Source organism: Zootoca vivipara, chromosome 2, assembly GCF_965207765.1.
Source record: "Zootoca vivipara chromosome 2, rZooViv2.hap1.1, whole genome shotgun sequence".
Taxonomy (NCBI): domain Eukaryota; kingdom Metazoa; phylum Chordata; class Lepidosauria; order Squamata; family Lacertidae; genus Zootoca; species Zootoca vivipara.
In genome coordinates, this window is record NC_142584.1 from 34,711,980 (window position 1) to 34,724,308 (window position 12,329).

Sequence of the window (12,329 nt, forward strand, 5' to 3'; positions counted from 1 at the left end):
GTTTTTTTATATTTTGTTCCAGTAATGTTACTTATGGGTGTTATAGAAATACTTTAAATAAATAAGCAATGAGTTACTACACTCTTTGCAATCTAGAAACCGAAATGGATTTTTAAAGTATACACTCAGCCAGCCAAATATCACACTGGACTCAGCTAGACTGGTAAGAAAAAAACGTGATTTATATGTGTTGTATGTGTGATATAACTTTGTGCCACCAGATGACGACGTGGAGTCCCATTTTTCTCTACCTGTTTTCCCTGTTTAAATTTACAATGGCTTTAAACTGAAACGCTTCTTTGATGTGTCTAGATCCAGCCACTGATTATTATTTTTCTAAACCATCTTTCAGTCCAGGTGTCAAAACAACCTTTTAAATGTCTCTCAACCACACTGCAGCTGCCCCCCACCAGTGCATTTCCTGAGCAAAAAGAGTGTGCTATAGACGGGAGCATTTGCAAGAGAGTGGGGTCTGTGGTCTTCTCAGTGGCTCTGAACCCAGGAAGCTTGTTTTGCTCAGTGTTGCTCAAGCCTGTCATTAGAGTGCACAGCACCTGCACACCTTGCTAGGCTGTTTGCTCACCAAAAGATGTGCCATACATAAGGCTCCCATTCTGTGTTCCAACCCCTTCACTTTACAGAAATTCTAGTGTTCCTAAGATCTCTGAGCACCAGCACCAGCCCAGGACATTTTGCCACCTGAGGCCAAATGCCCTGCCTCCTGTGCCGCTGCATCTTCTTCCACCATCACCAGGCAGCTCCCTGCACTGCAAAGGAACAGGCATAACAGGCCTGCCCCACAGTGATCCTTTCAGCTGCTGATGCAGGAGGAAGGGGAACGAAAGGGAGAAAGTCTCCTTTTTGTGTCCCCCTCCTCAATTGATGCTGCATCCATGTTCCCCTTGTTGATACAGGGGAGGGGAACAAAGAGTTGGCAAGCAATGCTAGCAAGGGAACAGCCCCTTGTAAGTATTATAAAATACTATGATTTATTTGTTTACCATTTTAAAAAAAGATAAATCATTTTCCATTCTTCATGAATGCATTTATTTAGTTATTAAAAGACTGAAGACTTCACCTGTTATACCAAAACTTGTTCCTACAAATCTTACATTAACCCAGTTTTTGAATAATGGCCATCATGTATGGGCAGAAACTTTAATCAGCCCATACCTTTCTGTGCTTGCCCAGCTATGTCGTTCATGCATCCCCCAAGTAAACAGTTATGCAAGCTTTCCAAGAATTACTGTCGCTCATTCATTTAACTGGCATTCAAGTTACCATAGTATTTGCTGGAAGACAGACATGGAGAAAAAAGTACAGGGTATAATACATAATCTCAGTGCAAGACAGGAGTGCCTGGCGTGCTATGGTCCATGGGGTCACGAAGAGTCGGAGACGACTAAACGACTAAACAACAACAAACAACAACAACATAATACATAATCTAATCATAAACCAGATTACCAATAGGCTTGCCAGGTCAAAGTATGATAACAACAGAATTCCAAGGCATGTGTGGAACCTCAGGTGACATGAGTGGGTTGTAAAGGTAAAGGTAAAGGGCCCCCTGACTATCAGGTCCAGTTGTGTCCAACTCTGGGGTTGCGGCGCTCATCTCGCTCTATAGGCCGAGGGAGCCGGCGTTTGTCCGCAGACAGCTTCCGGGTCATATGGCCAGCATGACAAAGCTGCTTCTGGCGAACCAGAGCAGCGCACAGAAACGGTGTTTATTTTCCCGTCGGAGCGGTCCCTATTTATCTACTCGCACTTTGTGATGTGCTTTCGAACTGCTAGGTGGGCAGGAGCTGGGACCAAGCAACGGGAGCTCACCCCGTTGCAGGGATTCGAACCGCTGACCTTCTGATCAGCAAGCCCTAGGCTCTGTGGTTTAACCCATGAGTGGGTTGTAAGAAAGTATAAATAAACAAACTCCTAGGATGACTAGTCCCAGAAGGGGGAGTAGAGAAACCCATGAATATCATGGCAGCTGGAAGACAGTAGGAGGAGAAATCTCATCGACTGGTAAGAACATTTGTTGTACAAGTGCACACCACATACCTTCTTGTCTTTCTAGGATGTATGGTAACATTAGGAAATGTCAGTGTTGGAATGTAAACCAAAATTGTGCAAGGAGGATATTCTGTGGTGAGAGATGCCTCAAAAAATACCTTTTGATGGAGATTGAATGAAATGTTTATAGCACATTCTTGATTGAAATTTTTATTGCTCATTCTGGCAACAAAGGCCTGAGGAAAGGACCATTGCTTTGTGTGCAGATGGTCGGAGGTATAATCCTTGGCATCTCCAGGTAGGTCTGTTAGAGACTGCTATCTGAAAACCAGGAAAGACACTACCAGACATAGACACTTCTGAACTAGATGGGCCAATGGTCTGACTCAGTAAAAGTTAGCTTCCTAAATTCCTATATACTCATAAACTTAGAAGTCTTGTTAGCGCACTTTTTATCGGGAGTCAAATACACAGTATCAAACCCTGGGGAATTATGTTGTAGGAAACAAAAAAATCACAAAGTCAAAAAACCTATGCAAATGTCTAAAAATACACTTCTTACTATACATTTATAAGGCTTTCATAATGCTGCAACTCCATCATGACTACAAAACAGCAAGCAAGCAAAAATAAAACACCAAGCAGCGTGGGGGGCAGGCCTCCCATGTGAGCTGATTAAAGGAGAGTGGGAGGTTTTGCAGACCACATTCTGAAGCATGTGCCTCACTCCTTAAAAAGAGGGTTTGGAAGAGCTGTGAGGACAGGGATTGGGGTGAGCTGTGAGAGAGTGATGTGTAAAGTGAATGGGTTGTTTGGGTGTAAAGAGAAGCAGGGTTGGTCTGGTGTCAGGAAAGGGGGAGTGGCAAAGGGGTTATTAGGTAAGCAGGGTCTTGCTTAAAAGTTTAATTTTAAAGTATTATTTAAATGCCTTTTTTTCCAGTGACTTGTGCTTCCTTCAATTAAAGTGGTTATAATCATAATAATTGATCTTGAATCTTAGCAGATTCCAGCTTTGTTATTCATTGTGTGCAGTAAATATTGCAGCAGTGTATTTTGCTGGGTCTGGGAATGACAGGATTATTCCATCTGGCAAGAGATCACTTCTAATTATTATACACATTATTCACAGTGTTGTGCCTCAGGCTGCACGTCATGTCTTCATAGACCATATTTTGTGTTTCTGCTGCCTTTCCTTTGTTGCAGAATTTCTTGATCTGTTAAAGGGAGGGAAAGCAGGCAGCAATTAATATGCATTGCTCACAAGGATCCATCCCAAAGGGCTGGAGTCAGTATTGATAAGGGGAGGGATAGGCATGTGTTGATCTGATACCCAGTGCGTTGGAAAAAATAGGGTATAGAAAAGGGGAGCTTTGGCCTTTTCTGTACCCAAACAGAGATACAGATCACTACTATAACAGCTTGAAGACATCTGCACCAGTCTGGAGAAGCCTGGTTCAACTGACAAAGACTTTGAAACACTAGCACTAGGCAACTCACAGCTGAAAGTATTTGGCTGCATTTGTAATGGAAGCAAAATTTATCACAGGATCAGGCCCGTCTCAAGCCGGTAGGGCGCCGCACAGCGCCCTCCTGCCGGCCCTCCTGCCACCGAGACTACCCCTAGAGCCAGGCCTGCACAGGATTGTGATACATTAGCACTTGGAAGCAGGGGCAGCAGGCGTTGCTCCGGGAGGCCAAATACTTTGCATGCAGAAGGTCCTTGGTCCCATCCCCAGCATCTGCAGGTAGGTTTGAAAAGGATCACCATCTGAAACCCCAGAGAGCTGCTGCCAGCTAGTGTAGGCAAAACTGAACCAGATGGACCAATGGTCTGACTCAGTATAAGGCAGCTTCTCATTTTCCTATGCCACAGAATAACTCTGCGGGGGAAACTCAGGAATGCAACCATTTAGGATGAATGTTACCTATGTTTTCAGAGATACAGGGCTTCTCCACACTTCCTCTTGTCCTGCTGCCTTCCTCTAGGGAAAACCGTGCTAGGAACAAACGGCAATTCAGATTTTCACCAGGTTGATGTTTGCTCCAACTGAGAGCTGAAGAGTCAGGTTTCCCTGGGAAAGGAGCAGGCAAGGGGAGAACCACTTGGATCCATGTCTAGAAAGTGTGGATCAAGCAGAAAACTGCTCGGACAAGCCTACATTGTTGTGGATGGCATCAATTGGGGGGGGGGAGAGCTATCATGGGAGCACCTATCTTTTAGGTAAAGTCATCACTGGTATTACTCAGCTTTAATTATTGCAGAGGAAAAGTCATTAATGTGCTTGTCGATTCTGTTAAATTGGGATAATTCTGCATATTCAGTCTGTCAACATGCTTTGATGTAGTTTTGAATCTTCAGTCTTTTTCTTTTCTTTTCAGCACTGAGATTGTGTGAGCCCATTCAGTCCTGAAATAACTATGATACTGAGTCCAGGAGACCATCTCTTTCATACAGACCCATGAAGAAGCACAATATTATGCCAACAATTTAGCAATTATGGGGAGGTGGGGAGAGAATCTGATGCTATATACTTTGGAATATTTCCTCAATGAGGTGCAAATCTTTTAGGAGGAAGGCTGGAAGACTGATGGAACTCAGCTAACATAATGGAAAGTGTTAGTCATACTCACATCTATACGAGATAGGATAAAATATCCCAGTCCAAACAGCAAGAGCAGTGACATGAAGATAAGGATATATGGCACCCAGAGAAACGAAGGACACTCGATTAGCTTCATAGCTGAGGCCTCTTTAGAGATAGAAAGAGAGGAACATGTTTTGTTACTTTCCATACAAGCCTATGGTGAAGAAGAGCAAATCAGGAACCCAATTGCTATGCTGGGGTTGTGGCTGTAAGTCTTGCCATTTACATTTTTTTTTCTCCAAACATGCCCTAAGATATAAATGTCTATCACCATCATGAATAGAAGAATTAATGTTTGTTTAATTAACATTACTGTACTGTATCTGTACTGTACTTAAAGAGTTAAGGGCATCATCCAGAAGAGGGAGACTCCCTGAATTCTGCCTCATCTATATCTCCTGGGCCCCCTCCTCCCCTGCCCTCTGCCACAGCCTCTTCCTGTTCACTAAACCCTGTTGCTTCTTCAGCTTCTGACACGTCCTTCTCCCAGCCTGCTCCCACTTCTCCCTCTGACCATTTATCGTCCGCCCCACCCCCCAACAACCCCCTGGCTCTGAGCCTTCTTCCACTGTGGGTTCCCTTGGGGATTCCCCAGTTGGTGCCTCCCAGAACTCCTCTGCATCCAGCCAGTCCATGGCAACTTACTGCACTGATGGTATGAGTTAGTTAATGCACAAACACACTTTGCTAGATACTTGTTTTTCTCTTTGTAGCCAACAAATAGCTCTGCCATTCCCTCTAACAGTTGAAGTAATGATTGTTCCTGACCCACCTTTCACTGCCAAGATGATAGTGCTGCAATTCATTATCCTGGGCTCCTGGTTAATTATCAGAGTGCCCCCCCACAAATACCCATCACTGTCGTTCTTCTTCACATGCTTTAGCATTATCGTCGATGCGTTCTTCAGCTCAAAGTACTCCATGCGAGATTCATATTCAGCAGCTTTGGTCATGTGTCGACCATGTTTTTTCACATATAGCACATCCATGGCTTTCACAAGTGTCCGTCTCAAATGCAGCCCCGACATCGCCAGTTGGTCAAACGTGCAAGTAATATTGACAGACTCCCCTTCCTCAGCAGTGATAACTATTAGCTCTGGTTTGTTTTCTGTGACTTAAAGGGAAAAGGAGGGGAGGGACAGGCATACAGCAGACAGGTGAGACTCTGAAGATATTGGCCGTACTGCTGTGAAATAATGGGACTTATCTACACACTTGCACAATTGACTTCAGTGGGTTTTAAGAATGATGGATTGCACCAGGTTTCAAATGTTGAGACCAGCAGGAGCTGAGACCGGATACAATAATATCAGTTTCTGAAATGGTGGAAGCCCTTTCACTCTTGAGTAGGAATGGACAGCATGGTCAATTTCAGCCTTAAGTTCAATTTGCCACATTTCTACATCATTTGCATTCTTTCAGAAACCAAGTCCTCATGAAAATCTGTCCACATTTTTGGGTGCCTTTCTCCTAATAAACACGTTTTTGTATGTTCTTTTCCCCAGCTTGTATATTTCTGCAGTGTATTTTGTTATTTTCCTTAGTGCATGTATTTTAATGCACGTTTTCTTAATAAAGGAATTTTCTGCACAAATATTTAGGTTACAGAACTGCACTGCAAAATTTGGAAATGCAAATTCCAAAGGATACCAGTGTTTCAGTTTGTGCACTGTTTTGGGAAGCACAAATCAGGTGGTTCGTATTAAAATGCAAAGTGAACCCGATTTCTCCCGAGGCTTCCTCGGGAGATAGAGAGGATACATAATTTTCCAGACTGTCCTACTGTTTCTGGGAATTCAGCACTCACACTGCAACTAGTTCTTGGAGATATCAGATTATTTTCCTCACTACCACCAGCCGGCTTTTGAGTTTTAGATATGAATGTGCTTGTCTGCAATTGTCTGTAGCCCCTGAAATATCACTGTTTGCAGGAGACGGACACAACACAGGGATGTTTATTTATTTTTTAATTAAAAAAATGCTTGTTGTTGTTTTAGCATTTTTCTGGGTGTGCATTCTAATGTTGTGTGAAATGAGTTATCTGCTGCATGTGACCTTTAAGAGAAAATAATGGAGAATTTGAGCAAGAGAACCACCACCACCCCTCCAAAAGAAATGCCTACCACTTGAGATTATTATTTTATTTAATTTCTTCATCCAGGAAGACTGTCCCTACCACACATGCTTGTGTGTGTGTGTGTGTGTGTGTGTGTGTGTGTGTGTGTGCGCGCGCCTACTTAAAGGTATGAGCATGTTTTTCTTTGTCCAGGCTCTTTGTAGTAAGACTGCCCCCCCCCCATGGAAATTTAGGAAGCTGCATTATACTGAATCAGACCACTGAGACATCTAGGGAAATATTGTCTATACGAGGGCAGTCCAACTTTTCATACCAATTGGGACTCAAGAGTACTTCAACACAGAACCTGCGGCCCACACACTGAATTAAATTTCCACATCATGAATTATATCGTTCACAATATATTTAATATCATTTAATATACACAAAATATTTAATTAAATATATATAATTAAATAGTTAATTAAATATTTAAAATTTTATATATATAATTAAATATATATAATTATATATATTTAATTATTAAACAAATTTGATATACAAATAGATGTATGCACTTTTGTTAGCAACCCATGACACAAATGGTTAAGGTTAAGGTTTTAAGATTATTATTCTTGAATCTGGCGGGAAGGCCACAGGTTGAACCACTTTAGTCTACACCAGGCATAGGCAAACTCAGGTCCTCCAGATGTTTGGGGCTACAATTCCCATCATCCCTGGCCACTGGTCCTGTTAGCTAGGGATGATGGGAATTGTAGTCCCAAACATCTGGAGGGCCGGAGTTTGCCTATGCCTGGTCTACACCAGGGGTAGTCAACCTTTTTATACCTACCGCCCACTAATGCATCTTTCTTGATGGTAAAATTTCCTTACCGCCCACCGGTGCTCGATGGAAAGAGGATTCAGCTTGTGCCGCAGAACCCCCTACCGCCCACCTAGAATCCTGAAACGCCCACTGGTGGGCGGTAGGGACCAGGTTGACAACCCCTGGTCTACACTGACTCACAACGACTTTCCAGGGTTTCTTAGCCCTACCTGGAGATGCCAAGGATTCACACTGGCCAATTTCATGGATAATGCCTAGCCATGGTTTGTTTAACAAAGTTAATCACAGTTGGCAAATAAACAACAACTTCTTTCTTTATAGTTTTTTTGTTTCACAGCTGCTCTTGCCTTTGTTGTTTGGTGAGTGTCTGGAGTGTAGGGGTCAAACAAACCATGGTTTACAAAGCATGCCGAATTCACATATACCATCAAATCAAGGTTCATAAACCAACAACAAACCATGGTTTCAGACTGTGGTTTAGCTGGCAGTAAGCAAACATAGCCAATCTATGGTTCACACATAATTCTAAGGCATAGTTTAGTAAACCATGATTTAGTGGCATGTGGAAACCGGGGCACTGTTGCTGCAGTGTTTTCATTGCAGAAAACTTACATTTCTCAGCATCTACCCATAACATTATGTTAATAAGAAAATGCATAGTTCCTGACAACTGTCAACCACCCCCCCCCCCTGCCTACCGTCACAGAGAAGCTTACCAGACCCCATCATCAACCTTATTCAGATACGGCCAAAAATCATTTTGTTTAGATAACTTTTTTTTTGCATAGACATGAGGATCTGCTTCCTGCTGTTTTCATTTGAATATTTGATATCTCCCCCCCCCATTGAGAACTCGACATTTATGGAGGGGAAAATTAGACACGATGAGGACTAGTTCTCAGAGAGCTTTGAGGAGAGTTTATCAGTATCTTAATCTTTTATATATAAATTTAGCTTAAACCACCATGTAGCCACTAATTACATTCATACACTCAGGTTTCAAAATTAATAATATACTATTGTTAACGTTGCCTGTACCAGTATTTTTCTTTTCCGCAGACACAAACAGTGTTTTGTTCACTGGCTGTGCAGTAGGCACACATACACACACACACACACACACACCCAAACAAAAATCCCTGTCAAATGCCATGTTAATTGACCCTACCTCGGTCATTTGATCTGAAGAGGGTCAAACTGCACTTTACCTTCTACACACTTTTCAGAAAATATTGTCAACTGACTCCTTTTATTTTGAGAAAAAGCAGCTATATGACCCTGATTTGGAACCTGACCCACATCAAATCCTGCAATAGCTTATGATCAGCACCACCTTTGAGTGCAAAATAGCAGCTGGGGCGGGGTGAGATTTTTTAGTAGGAAATTATTAACGTGCAAATTCACTGTAAATGGCATCATGTATGCAGGGAAACATTTGGGCCATGTAGATTATGATTTCCCAAATCCAAAAATCTTCAAAAATGTAAAGATCTCAAAATGGGAATTTCAAATTTGATATACTGTACATTTTGGTATTCATGGGACCGGGGTGGGTGGGGGATAATGTTATTTTTCAAGAGTTCAAAGACATAAGCAGTTTCCACTTGTATTAATTTAAGAGTTATGATGGCTATGTAGGCAAAAGGGAGCCTCTGAAGCAGGGCCAGCCCAATACATTTTGGCACCTGAGGCAAACTACTAAATGGTGTCCCTTTGCCCACCGGAGAAGAGGGCTGAAGATCTACATCAAGAATGAGAGTGGGGAGAGAAGGATCCATATTGGGATCTCCTGCCCCTGTGAATCCTGCTGCCTCAATCCAGCCCTGCTCTGAGTTCACTTCAAGACAACTTTTTAAATGAGCATTCACCTTAATAATTTTTCGAAATTTTTGCAAGCCGGTTGTATTTTTGAGCATTTGTTTGTGGAGAGGTTAGAGAACATTACATCAAGCAAATATTATGCCCCACTGCTTAGTGCATTTCTCCATCACCTCCCTCAGCAAAATGTCTGGAGGTTTGTTTGTTTTTCTTAGCAGGGGGAGCACAAGAGCTCCAAATCAAATTTAATTGCACAACCTGAATTTACTGGTATGTGACTGAATCCCATCTGAAAATAGCAACAGTCTAGAAACGTCCCAAGAAACAGTAGGATGTTGCAGAAATGGGGAGGGGGAGGACTTTAGGGGGGAAATTAAGGAGGCAACCCCTCCCCGCCACAGATACAGATACAATGCAACAAAGCCAGACAAAACAATAATTTTATTATGCTTACCACTGAAGGCTGATGTTCCATGGGAAAGCAGGAGGAGAACATGCATGGCAAGCCCCCAAGTGGGCATTTTGCAGAATGTCTCTCTTAAAACTGTGCAGCAAAACTGGCTTGTCGCTGAAGTGACTGAACAGATTCTGAACTGAAAACACAGCAACCCTGAGGACTGATGTTAACCACATCACAAGTCACATGGGACATGTTGGGCTCGTAAGTGTGATGAGTATGTGGGTAAGAAAATAAATACGGTAGATAATGAAACATTTTCAAGGCTCGGGGTTCAGAATTGTTTGTGTTTTATATGTCTGGGCAGCTGCAAGTCTCGTGTTTTTCCAAAGGCAAAGCTTTTGTACACAGCTGTTCAAGTAGACCAGCACCCAGCCACAATAGTGCATATATTAGATGCTATAGGAAGTAGGGAGGCCAGATGCAAAAGAGGACAGGCTCCCATAGTGCACCTGTTAAGTGTTGTGTAGAAAGGGACGCGGATGGCACTGCGAGTTAAACCATAGAGCCTAGGGCTTGCCAATCAGAAGGTTGGTGGTTCGAATCCCCGCGACGGGGGGGGGGGGGTGCTCCTGTTGCTCAGTCCCAGCTCCTGCCCACCTAGCAGTTCGAAAGCACATCAAAGTGCAAGTAGATAAATACTTGCTACAGCGGGAAGGTAAACGGCATTTCCGTGTGCTGCTCTGGTTCACCAGAAGCGGCTTTGTCATGCTGGCCACATGACCTGGAAGCTGCATTGGCTCCCTCGGCCAATAACGCGAGATGAGTGCCGCAACCCCAGAGTCAGTCAGGACTGGACCTAATGGTCAGGGGTTTCTGCAGGTGTAGCTGGCATAAGCTGTACCTAGTGGAATTCCCTTTTCAACACAGCAGAACCTTGGTTTTTTTTTTTTTTTGCATCTGAAAGGGATGCAGAGTTACAAGTAACATGCAGTAATTGGGGCCCCCACTAGACACCACCTCAGAGCAGGGTAACATGTGCAGTGCTGGCTCTCACGGCCATCTGTTACTGGACCTGCTGTTCTCCTGAATATCTTATAAGATGGAGGAGCTAGAGCTATTTATAATGGATGCCATGTGGGATGGTGCCTGTGCCTCTCTCGTGTGGTCAGGCTGGTGCTCCTAGATGTTGTCTCCTTACACTCTCCCTCAACCCTCGACAAAATATCCCCTCTCTGTCCCAGCAGCTCTGCTTCCAGGGCACCATGCTGCCAGCCAAAAATGGAAAGAGAGTAATTCTTTTTGTTAACTTGTGGGGATTAGATCATGCATGATCGCCACAGAATGGAACTCACACTAACATAAGCTAACAAGGCATTTCTCTCTTTTTCTTTCAGAAGCAAGGAGCAAGCTTGCCACCACTCTGCTCCAATTAATTTGAAAATTAACGAAGGTTATGAAAGTAAACCTTTAAATGCACACCTACCTCCTTTCCCCCAATCCCCAGATTTTTATTCATTTTATAACAACATAAACAATTACATAAAAACAACTTACAAATACACTACAAAACAAAAACAAAACAACCAATACACAGGGGCGTAGGAAGATAGGGGCAGTGGGGGCGGGCCGCCCCAAGTGGCGGATGCCCCCCACCCCCAAAACGTGCGCCCCACCCCCGGAACGTGTGTTACGCCATTCCGGGAGGCGCACCATGCCCATGGAACACGCAGTATGCCCCTCCTGGAAGCGTGCCGTGCCCCTGGGAGGTGTGCCACGGCCCTCCAGGAGGCATGCCCCACCCCCAGAATGTGTGCACCGCCCCTCCGGGAGGCGCGCCCCGCTCCCAGAACGGGCACCAGCCCCGCCCCCGGTGCCAGAGCATGAAGCTCCGCCACTGCCAATACATATAAATTCTTATCATTTCATCAATTTCTTCACCTGTTTGGGTGACTTCCTCGAGTCCCACCTCTCTGAATTTCAATTTTATCCATCTTTAGCAGTTTCCAAAATTTAAAAAACACACACCATATTATACATTTTATCCTTATCTGAAATTTCTCACCTTTTAAACTTCCTAATATCTTAATACACTAAACAATCCTACTTCTACACTGATAGCCTATATCAACTTCCAAAAGAATTCCAAAAGATCAAATATTACAATATTTTTTCAAACATAATTTAAATTTCTTCCAATCTTCTCTTCTTTCTGGTCGTGGAGTCTTCCAATCAGTTCGGCAAGTTCCATAAAGTCCATTGTCTTCATTTGCCATTCTTCTATGGTTGGTATCTCTATAGCCACTATCCATATCAGGTGGGAGGGGTGAAGTATGTGTGTCTAGCAGGCTCTTTATTCTACCCCTCCTCCTTCCTCTTCACAAAGGAATGTAGTCCTTTGCTGTATTAGTTAACATGGGAACTGAAATGAGGATGCTGTGGAGGCTAAATTCAAAGGTGGGTGGGTGGAGCTGGCAGGGAGAGGTAAAAGGAGACAGATATTTTTTCCACATCTTAGATTTTAATCTGAGCCAGTGAAGAACTCGTAGGATT

At 43.4% G+C, this 12,329-nt stretch overlaps 1 protein-coding gene across 1 annotated transcript; it reads right to left on the bottom strand.

The window, feature by feature from the left end:
* Positions 1–1,029: 1,029 nt before the first annotated feature.
* CD7 (CD7 molecule) lies at positions 1,030–10,506 on the bottom strand. Its single transcript, XM_035107961.3, has 4 exons — positions 9,834–10,506; positions 5,431–5,772; positions 4,645–4,763; positions 1,030–3,227 (listed from the first exon to the last, which is right to left on the bottom strand). Exons 1-4 carry the CDS (start codon positions 9,898–9,900, stop codon positions 3,117–3,119), a joined length of 639 nt encoding a protein of 212 aa, XP_034963852.2. The 5' UTR covers positions 9,901–10,506; the 3' UTR covers positions 1,030–3,116.
* Between the last annotated feature and the right edge of the window lie 1,823 nt (positions 10,507–12,329).